Below are 14963 nucleotides of genomic sequence, written 5' to 3'. Positions count from 1 at the left end.
GGACAAAGCCTGAAGAGGCTTATTCTCACATCTGCAAGTACTTCTATCTGCTGATGAAGTGGGGAGGGAGAGGGGGAAGGGGAGAAGGAGAGCTCATTAGTCATCAGAAACTGGCTCCATTTAATGAACTGTGGTCATCACAGTATTTAACTATAGAATTATAACAGATGATAGCTGTGCATCACCCCCTCAGAGAATGGCTCTCTCACCCTGTAGTCACAATCATCTGCACTCCTATTGGCACTTTCTTAGCATACAACCGTGGGGCTAGATGTATAAGTTTCTGTGATACTGTACAACCTGGCTGCTGTCTTAGACCACAAATTCTCACATGCTCTCTGGTCCAACCAAACTGGATTCCTTGCTGACACCAGAACACAGCCTATATATACTTTTGGGCTTCTGATCTCCTCAACACCCTCCCCTTGAACCCCCAGTCAGTGCTTGTTGACATTTTACTGTTCCCTTCAAAGCCTAACTCAAACGACACCTCTATGAAGTCTTCCTTGATTTCTCACAATGGAAGATGATTTTTCCCTCATGTGATTGATTTCATAGCACTGCGTATTCCACTTATTTTCTAATTTGTTTTATATCTATTCATATGGATTATCTCCTCCTTCCTATTAGAAAGGGATTTCCTTTATACCCTATCACAGTGTGTGGGCCCATAAACAGCCAGTATCTTGGTGTAGTGGAAGGTTGCCAGGGAACAGAGTGAGGATTTCTGGGTTCAAATTCACCACATTCTAGTCGCTAACAGGGGCAAGGCATAACCTCATTGAACCACATTTTCCTCACATGAAATAGGGATAATGTGTGATATAGGAGAAGACTATGGTGATTAGAAGTTAGAATACCTGGGTTTAAATGCTGGTCCTAAAACTGATTACTAGATGACTTTGGGAAAGTTTATTTAAACTTTCCTGGGATTCAGTTTCCTCATATATATCAGTTTCCCTCATTTCTTGAAACTTTAAAATAAAATTTCACCCACACTACAACTCTGGGGATACCCTATGTACACACAGACACATAAATACATACAAGGACGCACATGGCAATGGATGACAAAGTTTGGGGGAAGATACAGTTGTGAAACTGCATCTTTCTTCTTATTTTATTGTAGATTTGGAAGACTAGGGGTATGGAATACCGCATATACTGTCAAACCCAGTTGTTAACAAGTTTACTTGATGGGCAGGGGAGAGGGAAGAGATCACAGGATCACAGATTTAGAGCTAGAAGGGACTTTAGAGATAGAGGACAACACTATCATTTTATAGATGAAGAAATTAAGGCTCAGGGACCCAAGGTCATACAAGTACTAAGTGGTAGAGGTAGGTTTTGAATTCAGATCTTTTTGACTCTGAGACCAATGCTTTATCTATTTTACCATCATGTTCAGAAATGAACAAAAGACATCAACAAAGAAAAGATAAAAAATTTCAAAATGTTATGGGAGGTCCCTGGGGCGGATGTTTGGGGGTAGGAGGCAATTTTCTATATTGGGCGTCAAATAAGGCTTCATAGAGGAGGTAGCATTTTCAAAGAATTTTAGTTTAGAAGTGACTTCTGAGGTCATTCCATCTCACTCAAAACTGAAGCATAAAAGTCCTCTACAACAGAGGTGTCAAAACACCTCTAAAAAGCCCTCAAAACACCATGGTATCACCAAACCAGATTAAAATATGATTAGGAAATAAGAAAATTTTTAAAATACAATACAGTATAGATAACATTACATTGTGATTTCATAAGCCTATGCAGGCTGTAGGGATCTGTATCTATTTGGGTTTGACACCACCTCTCTGTAACATTCAACCATTACTATAATGCTTCCAGGAAAAGAATACTCAATTCTTTATGCGGAAGCCCACACTAATTTTGAGCAGACTGATTATTAGTACAGTTTGTCCCTTCACGGAGCCCAAATCTACTTCCGCTATAATTTCCGAATACTCCTCTTAGTTCTGATCCCTGGGGCTGAGGAAAACAACTATACCACCAAGTTCATATGACCTGGGCTTTAAAAGTATGGGTAGGATTTCAACAGGGCTTTGAGGGTGGAGTTTAGGGGGACTATCACAGCCATTTTACACACCAAAGTTTATAAGATATGCTAAAATAATGACAGGCAGGGAGCCAAGACTCAATGAGAAGAGGCATCTGTCATGGTTCATGTAAGAGAGGAGGAAGAGGTGGGAAAAAGAGCAAGGATATGATTAGGTAATCAAGATAAGAAGAGGATGTGGAAGGAGAATGCAGCAGGAATTAGCCAGTGAATTGTGGGTGACAAGGGAAAACTTCATGCGGGGCGAAACTCAGTATGAGGCTCAAAGAAAGTATCAGCAGGAAAAATCTGGGAATGAATGCATTAACTAGGCCAATCAGGCCCTAAGCTATACAGGTGACTAAGTAATTAATATTATTAGTTGGAAAGAAGGGAAGTAGGGTGCAAAGGTGGGAAAGCAGCAAATCTGCATCACTGATGCTAGTTGCATTAATGGACAGGAACACTCAATGACTCAATTTTTGACCCATATGAAATGGCAAACACCCACTGGACCCTTCCTGCTGGATATTGGGACACCTTTAGAACAACTACCTCACTGAATGAAACTACACTAGATACTGTTTCAACCCTTCATATTTCCATTTGTACAGGCAGAGTAGGAAATGAAAAGCACTGAGTATGTTGGAAAGAGCTTTTCTCATGGGCAGTCATTAATCAATTGTATTACCTAACAAAATCCTGGCTGGATATTACATTAACTGAACTAATAGGTCAACAAAGCACAAGGGGTAATAGCAATAGAGATGGAATAATCAGGTAAAAAGATTTGGAGCTGTAAGGAACCTTAGTCATCATCTAGTCTGACCTCCTCATTTTACAGATAAGGAAACTGAGGCCCAAAATGAGTCAAGAATTTGCCTAAGGTGAGAGGTCACAGTAAAATGCAGAGCTAAGATTAGAATCCAGGTTATCAGACTTCATGTCTAGTATGCTTCCTATGGTACCATGTTACATTTCTGCATCCATGTCAGGGTGTTGATAAATGAAGTTATTAACAAGCCGCAAAGGCAACTGACATTGAAACTACCATGGCTTTCATAGTAGTTTGGTAATAACTAAGACTCATCAATTTGAACTGGGGCAATTTACAAGGAGTAAAATCAGAAAGCTAGCATAGTGGTAAAAACGATGGGGGTCTGAATCTTCTTTGTATTGAACTGAATCAGCATTTCATTCCTTCAAAGCTCAGCTCAAGTGCTACCTCCTTCAAAAGGTTTTTTTCCCCAATTCCCCTCTGTTGTCAATGCTCACTGCCCAATCAGGATCATGTTGTACTTCCCCAGTAGAATGTAATCTTCCTGAGGGGAGATTGTCTCACTTTTGTCTTTGTATCCCCAATGCATGGCATAGAGGTGCTTAGTAAGTGCTAGCTGCATTCTTCTGTCATTATATGTTTGCACTCCCCACCCCCACCTCTCATCATTACTAGGAAACACAGCTTCCTCCTCTGTCTTATGAAACCCTCTTTAAAATAGAGCAGGTGTCACCTAAAATTTATGCTATCCAATCTCAGCTGGGTTCTCACTGCAGCAAGGCAATCCTTTTATTCCTCTCTAGTTGATCTCATCCTTACAACAGCAACTCTTCTAAACATTCTCTTCTCTCCTCAAGCCTTCCACAACAAACCCTACCCCATCCTTGCAACTGAAGACCTCAACTCATACTTCATCAAAAAATGGAGGACATGGACGGCTAGGTGGCGCAGTGAATAGAGCACCAGCCCTGGAGTCAGGAGGACCTGGGTTCGGATCCAGCCTCAGACACTTAACACAAAATAACTAGCCGTGTGACCTTGGGCAAGTTACTTAACCCCAACTGCCCTCCAAAAAGCAAAAAAAAAAAAAATGGAGGACATGTGACATGAGTTTTCTTTTCTCCCCATCTCACAACCACTTGAAATTAGACTGTGAGCTCCCCGAGAGCTTTTGCCTTTCATCTTATCCTCGGGATTAGCCCAGCATGAGGCACATAGCAGGTGCTCAATAAATACTTGCTTATCTGATACCACCCCTCACTGTCTCCTCTTTTACTCCAGTCTCTGAGGAAGAAATGGCCACTCTCCTCGTCAATGCCAACCCTTTTATACTTACTTTTGAGTTTATCTCCTCTCATTTTTTTTCCTGACTGGTCCCACTGCCATACCCACTCTTCTTTAATCTTTCCCTATCCGCTAGTTCCTTCTTGTATATCTACAAACAGAAAGAATGTCCCCAAAGAGAGCTCTTTCCCTTTTAACCCACTCCTTCTTTGACTTTCCCTATTCCTATCAATGGTATCATTCTTCCAACCACCTGGGATTTACAACCTCTGTGCCATCCCTGACTCTTCACTTTCTCTCATCTCAGCTATCCAATTAGTTCCCAAATTTTGTCTCCACGACCTCTCTTGTAGTTGTCCCTTTGTCTCCACTCACACTGCCACCACCTTAATCCAGGCCCTCATTACCTCTCTCTCTTACAGTGCATAGCTTCCTAATTGGTCTCCTTGCCTCAAATCTTTCCCTATTCTAATCTATCCTTTACATAGTTGTGAAAGTAATTTCTTTAAGTGCAGGTCTGACCATGTCACCTTCTTACTCCACTGGTCCCCTTTTACACCGAGGATAAAATATAAATGCTCTGCAGAGCTCTTCATAACCTGGCTGCATTCTCTCTTTTCAGTCTCATGACATTACCCCACTCCACAAACTTCAAAGTGTAGCTAAATTGGCTTTCTTGCTGTTCCTCACACGACACCCCATTTCCCATCCCTGTCTTTGCCCCTATCCCCCTCATTGTCTATGCCTCTCCCTCCAAACCTCCAATTCTTAGAATCCTGGGTTTCCTTCCGCAGGAGGCCTTTTCTGATCCCTTCAGCTGCTAATGCCTGCTCCAACCAGAATATTGTATGTGCTTTGTTATGAACTGGCTATGCAGTGTTTGCCAATTAATATCTGAAAGGCTATTACATGGCAGATGAATCAGCTTTGCTCTGTATGGCACCTGAGGGCACAACTAGGCCCAACAGGTGGAAGTTGAAAAAGAGTTATGTACAATTAGGTTTACATAAGGACAAACTTCCTAAGTTAGAGTAATCTAGTTACCCAAAAGTTGAATAGACTGCTTTTGGAGGTGGAAGGTTTCCCCCTAACTGGAGGACTTCAAGGAAGGTCCTGATAACCACTGATAACCTGATAACCAGCATGTGTAGCAGTGTGGATTCTTTTTCAACAGGGAGTTGGACTAGATGGCTGCTGAGGTCTCTAGAAGCTCTAAAATTCTGTGGCTGAAAAGTACTATAGAAATGAAAATGGATCCTGACCCATATACAATCACTTCCCTTGCCATTAGTACCTTTTGTTCCTGGTCCTCTTCTCTTTCACCTTTCTCCTCCTCCCATTCTCCTTACTGTCAGGTTCTTTTCCAATGAGAGTTGTTTCTAGGTCAGAGAGCATGGTCTGAACTATTTTGCTCCACTCAGACCATTATCTATCATGACAATCAAAGGTCCCTTGTGGAGGAAAAAAGCCCCTTTCTTCTTCTTGTCTCCCCATCATGTATTCCATTATATGGTACATTGGAAACATTCATTGGTCTGGGAGTAAGGAGAACTGGGCTCCAGTTTTAGCTTAGCAACAATATCCTGTGTGTCCATGAGAAAGTCATTCCTTAACTCCGAGTCTCAGTTTTCCCATCTGTAAAACAAGGGAATTGGACCCTATGGTTTCTCAGGTCTTCTACAACTCTATGCTCTAAGACTATTTCCCAACTCTAACTTTTTAATGTTCTGTATTCTAACAGAATATAATTTTATCCCTGTTTCATACACAACTGAGTTAGTGTAATGAGGCCTTTTTCCACTTGATAACAGGAACACTTGTGCTCCTTTTGGAAATGATTTCATTACCTGGGGAATATTTCTGGAAGAATAGTTCACCTTAACTACTGAGTAATAAATATTCCTTTTTCTGAGTAGCAAAACTAGGGAGAAAATCTTAACATAAAATTAAAAAAAAAGCTCAGTAACACAAAATAGATCACATTGAATGTCATTTGAAATCACATCTCCCAACCCAAACCATACAAAAGATCTGTAAAATATTCAAATTCTCTAAGAGAATGAGGGCATCAAAAGTGGGAAGAATAGGATACAAGGGAAAAATATGTGTTAATTTTTGAAGTTTACTGGCTTCAAGGACCTTGGGAAATAAAGACTTTTCAATAAAGTAACAATTTGCCACAGTGTGCCAGTTTGGATGCATAGTGTGGTGTGGAAAGAACATTTTATTTGGTACAGAAAACCTGGTTGTGAATTTTGACTCTGCTACTTACTAGTTGTGACCTGGGACAAGCCACTTCATCTCTTTAGGCCTCAGTTTCCTCATCTGTAAAATGAAAAGTTTGGACTAAATGACCTCTAACGTTTATTTCCACTTTAAATCATAATGAACCTATAATTTTAAGGATTCCTATCCTGCTTGCTTGCTACTGAAAACTCCAAATTTACACAAAGAAAAAGGATTAATAAACATGCCAAATGTATATTGAATCTTCAAAGCAGTTGGGGTTTAGGAGTAGGAGGAGGAGTCATACTCTCAGAAAACCAAAATGCTTATTTTTCTTCAAAAAATTCACCAATGTTTCTGTCTCTTCACCTTGTCTCATGTTGTTCTCTACATGCAGATTGCCCATTTCTTCCTTCTCCAGTTCCCCTTCCCTATTCCAATTTCAATTTTATATTCTATTTATACTTCAAAGAGTAGAGTAAATGCCACATCTTCTAGGAAACTTTTCCAACTTTTACCAGCTATAAAGGATTTTTATTTTCTCAGATCTAGCATTTTATACTCTGCTTATGCACTTGCCAGATTCGAATACATGTTGTTTATGCAGAATCACTGATTTAAAGCTGCAAGAAATCTTACAGGTAACCTAGTCTAACTCCCTCATTTTATAAATAAGGAAGGTGAGGCCCAGATATGTAAAATCTATTGATTTATATCAATGTTTCACTCCCCCTATTAGTTGCAAACTCCTTCAGGGTAGAAATTGACTTATTTATCTTTATGATCTCCCAGTGCCTAGCAGTGTGTTCTGCACATAGCAGGTCCAAAACTCATTTATTGAATGAATACCCCTTCCTTACATTAACATCATCATTTATAGTTATTGGGAGAAAGCCATTTAGACTCACTCTGTGATCTTGGGGTCTAGGTTGCCAATCCATAGCCGATGCCCCTCTTGCAGGGAACCCTCTGAAAGGATAGATGCATTCTCCAAGGGAAGAGTTTTGGTTTCTGTCTCCATCAATCCCTGTAGAATTTCAGATGAAACAAGGGGAGGATATTCAGTCAGGAAACTAAGATTACGTGAATTTTTTTTTGGGGGGGGAGGGTGGATAGAGGTGAAGGTGAGAGATACAAGAAATTAAAATGTAGACATCCTTCCTGATCCTTTGGTAAGTCCCTCTAAGATTATTGTCATTGGAGAAAAGGATTTAGTCTTAGAAGAGGCTTTAAAGATCACAGGATCATTAATCTAAGCCTTGAAGGGATATTAGTAATCACTCAAGTCTAACTCCCTTCTTTAAAAGAGGCAACATAAGTCCAGAGTAGAAAAGTGATTAGCTCAAGGTCACATACTTTGATTTTATTTTATTTTTAAAGCAATCGGGGTTAAGTAAATTGCTCAAGGTTACACAGCCAATATATTTCTGGGTGTGGTGCTAAGTATCTGAGCCCTGATTCGATCCCAGGTCATCCAGACTCTGGGGCCAGTGCTCTTATTCACTGTGTTACCTGGCCACCTCAAGGTCACATACTTTTAGAAATGGGATTTGAATCCATATCAGTCCTCTTTTCACTATAATGTACTGCCTTCAAAACAAGGTGGTAAGATCAGATAATTTCTTGAAATTCCTTCTCAACTCTTAAGAGTTACTGTTTAACTGATTCAGATACACTAACCACAAGGCCTCAGCACTAATACCCCAGGGACAGCTCCTTTGATAGCCCTGGCAAAGAAACTGTCTATATGAAGTACAGAAAGTGAATAGATAGAATGTCAATAGAATTTATGGAGGCAGCACCATGGTTCAGTGGATAGAGCACTAGGCCTGAAGTCAGGAAGACCTGAGTTCAAATCTGGCCTCAGAAACCTACTAGCTGTGTGACCCTAGGCAAGTCATGTTGTTTACCTTAATCCGCTGGAGAAAGAAATGGCAAACTACTCCAATATCTTTGCCAAGAAAACCCCATGGATCGTACTGTCCATGGGGTCACAAAGAATCAGACATTACTGAACAACAACAGAACGTAAGCTTGGTGCTTGGAATACAAAGTTAGTTAGGCAGTTAATTTCAGTTCAACAAGTGTCGCTCAAAATAAATATAAAGGATTTGGTATGGGGATTTGGAGAAGTTTCTTCTAGGTGAGACTACATACTGGGGCACCTGAAGGAAAAAAAAATCAATCAACAAGCATTTATTAAGTATTTATTATTTGTCAGACACTGTCCTAAGCACTAGAGCAAAAAACAGTCCCTGACCTTACATTCTAATGATGAAGACACAACATGTAAACAGTTACACATGAGATACATACAGAATAGATGGAAGATAATTTTAAAGAAGAAAATTCTAGAACTGGGGGTAGGAGGGAAAGAGGGACTAGGAAAGGCCTATAGAAGAAAGTGGGCTTTGAGTTGAGAGCCCTTTGACACCTTTGAGGTTTGAAGGAAGCCAGGGATTTAAGAGTCAGAGAAGAGGTGAAAGAGCATTCCAGGAAATGGGGACAGCCAGTGCCAAAGTACAGAGGTGGGAGATGGAATATTGTGTTCCAGGAAGAGCAAAAAGGCCAGTATGTCTGGGTTGTCAAGTTTGTGGAGGGGAGTAAAGTGCATGAAGTCTGGAAAGGCTGGAAGAGGCCAGGTTGTGAAGAACTTTAAATGCTAAACAAGGTGTTTATATCTGATCCTAGAAGTTAATAGGGGGTCACTGGAATTTGAGTGTGTGAGACAGTTACCTTTGCACCTGGGGAGAGATGGGGGAATAGACTTGTTCCTTTCCCTTGCCTCAGTTCTTGAAATGTTCCATATGTTACCCAAGGGTGTATATCCTTCAAGATCACCGGAAACTTCTTGGTAGGTCTGAGAACACATACGCCACTTCTGGGAACTAAAAAGGAGCTTGATGTATCCCACATTTCAGGCAAGAGGACTTGTGGTTCTCAGTAATATGTAAACTCTTTACTTTTTTTCTTTTTATCCAGAGAGCCTTGCACAAGGCCAGCCATTCAGTAGGCAACTAACACGATTGTGGACTTGAATTGGTTTATGGAAATCTTCGAAGATTTGTGGTGTTTCAGTCGGAGACGGATTCTCAAAGATGGTTAGGATTAAAAAAAGGATGATGTAAAAGGGGCCAAGACCATTGAGAGCAGTGTGGGAGGACGGGAACAGCACTTGAAGGGTAGGACAGTGAAGGAGTAGCAGCAGTAATAAAGACGGGGGTTGCACAGAGGTGGGAGGGGGCTGGCCGGAGGAAGGGTGCATATATAATAAATGCTTGGGGAACTGAACCGAGAAAGGGTAGAGATGAAGATGGAGTGGGAAGGGGAATTGTGTGTGGAAGCCACCATAAGGCGTACAGGAGGAGCAGAGGAAAGGAGGGATAAGGCGAGAGAGGGCAGGAGCGTGGGGGGACAGGGCTGGCAATGGGGCAAGGAGGAACGGTCGGTATAGGAAGGGAAGGGGGAGGAGGTGACTGACAATGAGCGGGGGAGTTCCCGGCGGGTCTCAACTCACCCTCAGGGCTCAGGCTTGATCTCCTTGGCTCCTCCCGCCGCTAAAGCGGCAGCGGTTCGGGATTCCACCACCTGACTCCAACCGCCAGGCCCGAACCCCGACCTGCCTTCTTCCCCTCTTTGACTCCGCCACAGACACCGGGGATGCGCCTGCGCAATTTGCGCCACTTCGTGACGTCACAGGCTTGCGTTGATGACGTGGACCAGCACCCAAGCGCGTTTCCCCGGCAGCGGAAGCCACGGCCGGTGAGTCCGAGCTTTGGCCCAGCTTCTCTTGTGGGCAGGAGGCATCACGGCGGAGCCAGAGAGGCAGGGATGCATATGTAATATAGCCCAATCCCCGAAAGGAGTAGGATTCAGGGTCCAAAGCATTATCACGCTCTATCTCCTGACCTTTTCTCCCCCTCCCCCCGACTCTAAGATTTCTATTTGACCTTTGCGTGAGGGGCGGAGCTTGTCGCCCAAAGTGAGGCTGGGAGTGTGGGCGGAGCTTCTCATGAATTTACGAAACTCCTCCGCTGGGGGCGGGGCCTGTTATTTCAGATCGAGGCTGGGGCGGAGCCTGCGTTCTGTACCGAGGGTTTAGGGGGAAGGGAGGGGTGTTTTGTCACTCCCGAGCTAAGCTGAGGGGGAAGGAGTAAAGTATTTCATCCGTGACCTAGAGAAGAGGTTCTCGAAACATTTTAGTCCATTTACGCTCTTAAAAATTATCCAGGACCGCGAAGAACTTTTATGTGGGACGACTGCCGATATTAACTATATTAGAAATTAAAAGAATTTAACAATATTTAATTCATTTCAAAATACCAATAACAAGCCCATTATGTAAGAGCTAAATAATTTAAATGCAAAATTACTATTTTCCAAAACAAAAAAAGGCTAGTGCGAAGAATGGCTTTACTTTATATATGTTTTTTGTAAATCTAATATCTGGCTAAATAGAAAACAGCTGGATTCTCATATCTGCTTCTGCATTCAATCTGCCAGGATATGTTATGGTTATAATATATGAAGAAAATCTTGCCTCAAACAGATGCGTAGTTGGAAAAAGGAAGATTATTTTAATAGGAAAATAACAACATTATTATTACAAAAATAGTTTTGACCTGGGGGACACTTTTCTCTCCAGGGAGACCATACTCTGAGAACTTATGACCTAGAGCATTGAAACCCAAGAAAGTCATAATTTTCTACCCACCTCTAGTAAGGATCCTCATAGTAAAGATTGTATGTGGTTTAGTGGTGGAAATGAGACTCTCTCAATCAATTAATTAACATTAAGTGCCTACTGTGTGCTGAGCTCTGGGGCTACAAAAAAGAGGCAAAAGACAGTTCCTGCCCTCAAGGAGCTAACAATCTAATGGAGGAGACAGCTATATGCAAGATAAATAGGAAATAATTAGCAGAGGGAAGGCATTAGAATTAAGAGGCATTGGGAAAGGGTTTCTATAAAAGATGAGATTTTTGTTGACACTTAAAGGAAGCCAAAGAAGAGAGTAGATGGAGATGGAGAAGGAGAGCATTCAGGCGTGGGAGACAGCCCAAGAAAATGCCCACATGTGAAAGATGGAATGTCTTGTTCATGAAACATTCAGGAGACCAGTGTTACTGGATTGAAGAGTACATGTTGGGAAGTAAGGTATAAAAAGACTGAAAAGGTAGTAGGGGACGAGGCTATGATGGACTTTGAACAGCAAATAGATTTTGTATTTGATCCTGAAGGTGATAGGGAACTACTGGAGTTTGTTGCAGAGGGGTGGTTCTATTGTTGGACCTATGCTGTAGTAAAATCACTTTGGTGACTGAATGGAGGATGGAATTGAGTGGGGAGAGATGACTGGGCAGGCAGACCCACCAGCAGACTATTGTAGTAATCCAGGCATGAGGTGACTTCACCAGAGTGGTGGAAGTGTCAGAGGAGAGAAAGGGGTGAGAGATATTGCAAAGGTGAAATCTGTAGGCCTTGGAAACAGATTAGATATAGGCAGTGAGAGATAGTGAAAAGCTCAGACTGATTCCTAGGTTTCAGGCCTGGGGGTCTTGGCGCATGATGCTGCCCTTTACAATATTAGAGAAAGTAGAAGGGAGGGAGGGCTTAGGTGGATTTAGGAGGCCTGGGGGTCTTGGCGCATGATGCTGCCCTTTACAATAATAGAGAAAGTAGAAGGGAGGGAGGGTTTTAGGTGCATTCTGTTTTGGACATGTTGAGTTTAAGATGTCTTCTGAATATCCAGTTTGAGATGTCTGAAAGGCAGTTGGAGATGCAAGTTTGGAGGTCAGCAGAGAGGTCGGGACAGGCTAGGGAGATGTGAGAATCATCAGCATAGAGGTAGTAATTAAATCCACAGAAGCTGATGTAATCAACAAGTGAAGAAGTATAGAGAGAGAAGGGAAGAGGGCCCAGGATAGAACCTTATGGGACACCTATGGGCATGATCTGGAGGAGGATTCAGCAAAGGAGACTGAAGAGGAGCAGTCAGTAAAAGGAGCACCAGCAAAGAGTGGAGTCTGGAAAACCTAGAGAAAAGAGTATCAAGGAGAAGAAAGTAATCAACGTGTCAGAAGCAACAGAGAGGTTGTAAAGAATGAAGACTGAGAAAAGGCCATTGGATTTTTGCTACTTCTTCATGTGAGACAAGAGGTAAAGAAGGAGATAGTGGCAGAAGGTTACTAACTATATGAGTGATAGGAGATGATAAAGAGGTTAGAAAAGGGAGCTCACAGTTAATGGCCTCATTTTTTTTATAATGTAAAATATGAGTCAAGGTTCTCAGCTAAGAGAGTGTGAAGAGAGGGAGCCATGGGAAGTTTAAGGAGGGATGAAAAAGTTTGGAAGAATCTGTGGAGAGTGGGGTAGTGAGTTGATAAGACAGGTATGGAAGGATTTACTGAGCAGCAGTGAGGGCCCAGTTGAGGTTGTGTAACAAATTTGTAGTGGACCAACTCAGATTGGTTGCATGATTCTATCTCTAGAGATCATCTAGTTCAATCCCATAGTTTAAATTATTAGAGAGGCAATGTAGTGCCAAGTGTGCTGGTCAGGGAGTCAGGAAAGACTTGGCTTGGACTTATGCCTCTGATACTTATTCGGTGTGTGAATAAGTTACTTGGGCAGTCACTTGGACCTTTGTTCACTTCAGCTTTCTCACCTGTAAAATGGAGATGCTCCTGCCTATGTGGGGAGATTAAAACCAATGGAGACGATATTTTTCATACTCCAATGCACTTTTTTTGGAAGGGCAATTGGGGTTAAGTGACTTGCCCAAGGTCACATGGCTAGTAAGTGTTAAGTGCCTCAGGTCAGATTTGAACTCAGGTCCTCCTGGCTCCAGGGCTGGTGCTGTATTCACTGCACCATCTAGCCGCCCCAACTCCAACATATTTTGCAGACTTCTTATATGTTACTCATATGTAACTCACTCTGCTCCAGCCAAACAGACCTTCTTGCTGTTCCATGAAACTGCCCAGGTCAGACATCTCATTTCTGTGTCTTGTTTCACAAGTGACTGCAGTGTACTTTTTAAGAATCCCTAGTTTCCTTCAGTACTCAGCTCAAACATTATTTCCTATGTGAGGCTTTACTGGTTCTAGTTCCTAGTGCCCCCCTCCCTTCCTGAATTACCTTATGTGTTTTGTATATTTTTAAATGTATTTATTTATATATGTAGCTGTTGTCTTCTCCAGTAGAAAGTCAATTCCCTGATGACAGGGACTGTTTCATTTTTGTCTTTTTAACTTCAGTGCCTAACAGTGCCTAGTGCTGGGTAGGCACTTAATATTTGTTGATTAGTTACAAACTTTCCCCCTTCAATTGCCCCTACCTTACTTCCTTTACTGATGGATGAGAAATTTGGGAAAAATAGCATTAGCAGAGTCTTTCTGATGAGAACTTGTCTCAGTTGCAAAACTAAAATTGGATGATCCTAATGGTACTCAGAAAACAACTTGATTGTCTGGGTTCTTTTGGATTCCTTAGCCACCTTGTCACGTGTCATTTTCTATTTTCTTAACTTATTAAACACTTCATTGGAGAATAAAGGAAAAGAAGGTGAAACTTCAATTAGGTAGTGATGTAGGTTCACATCTGCCCTGTTAGAGGAGGAGGAATGGTTTAAGGATCAGGATTTTAGAGATGAGTTTTTTGGAAAGTTGGTCTTGATTTTTAAAAATGCATAAAGAAAAGAATATGTGTAGCAAAATGGTAACAAGTTGTACTTTTTTGGAAGTGACACCTGGAAAGCAGAGAGTAGTGTAGTAAAAAGATCATCAGCCTGTGTGACTCAGGATGTCTAGGTTGCCCAGTAGCTCTGAGGTCTTGGGAGGCCTTTTCAATTTCTGTGGAATTCCATTTCATCTAAAATATGAGGGGGCTGAGCTGGGCGATTCTAGCTCTAAATCTGTGAGTCTAAGATTCTGTGTTCTGAGATCCCTTTCAGATCTGACATTTCATTTTTCTGACATTTTATGTCTAAAGGCATTTCCAGCTCTAAACTTCTGATGTTCTATGTTCTGAGATCCCCTTAGCTCTAACTTTTTCCCCCATGACCCCTTCCAGATTTAACACTATTTTGTAAGGTTATTTCCATCTCTTATATGATTAAATTTCATAGGCTTTGGAGATGGAAGGGACCTTAGAAAAAATTTGAGAGGAAAATACTGAGACTCAATGAAATGACTTTCTTATTCAGTGTTACACAGACAAGAAGTAGGTAGCATAGCTGAGATTTGGATCAAAGTGTTTGGACTCCCCAGCTAGTGCTTGTTCTGTTTTCTAAAATGTTGTTACAAGGTCTCATTTAATTCTGATAAACTGTTTAAAAAAAATCTACAATCTTTCTCTTTGCATGTGTAATTAAACATTGTTTTTAGTCTACTATATAATAATATATCATTGTATACTTGACAAGCTAGTAACATTATTGGACCTTTCCTTTCAAATTTCCTGACTTAGGTGCAATTAAAATCTTAACCTTAAATGTTTCAGTAATGCAGGTTATTTATAGAGGCTGTTTTCTGGTTCTCTTGTACTAGTTCTACTTTTGGGCTGTGCATTTTCTTTCAAAGGTTGTTTTATTTCTAACCCAATTCTAGTTTTTATTGCTATAC

General features: G+C 41.4%; 2 protein-coding genes across 3 annotated transcripts in view; one reads left to right on the top strand and one right to left on the bottom strand.

The window, feature by feature from the left end:
* RBM18 (RNA binding motif protein 18) overlaps positions 1 to 9994 on the bottom strand; it is a 28647-nt gene extending 18653 nt beyond the window's left edge. Inside the window, exons 1-2 of one of the 2 annotated variants that reach the window (XM_069073750.1) lie at positions 9859 to 9994; positions 7250 to 7368 (exon numbers count right to left, since the gene is read on the bottom strand). In XM_069073750.1, coding sequence (XP_068929851.1) covers positions 7250 to 7362 — 113 coding nt within the window. In that variant the 5' untranslated portion in view covers positions 7363 to 7368; positions 9859 to 9994. Of the gene's footprint in view, positions 1 to 5409; positions 5751 to 7249; positions 7369 to 9858 lie in introns of those variants that run through there. The other variant, XM_069073751.1, reaches the window with a different exon arrangement.
* MRRF (mitochondrial ribosome recycling factor) overlaps positions 9974 to 14963 on the top strand; it is a 53694-nt gene continuing 48704 nt past the window's right edge. Inside the window, exon 1 of the mRNA XM_069073749.1 lies at positions 9974 to 10103. The gene's annotated coding sequence lies outside the window, so the exon portion shown is untranslated. The remainder of the gene's footprint in view (positions 10104 to 14963) is intronic.

This window comes from Petaurus breviceps, unplaced genomic scaffold (assembly GCF_028583685.1).
Source record: "Petaurus breviceps papuanus isolate PSGF00001 unplaced genomic scaffold, PetGlider_PUasm1.0 90879, whole genome shotgun sequence".
Classification (NCBI taxonomy): domain Eukaryota; kingdom Metazoa; phylum Chordata; class Mammalia; order Diprotodontia; family Petauridae; genus Petaurus; species Petaurus breviceps.
Note: the sequence above shows the minus strand (reverse complement) of the source record. Positions and strands in the feature narration are given on the sequence as shown.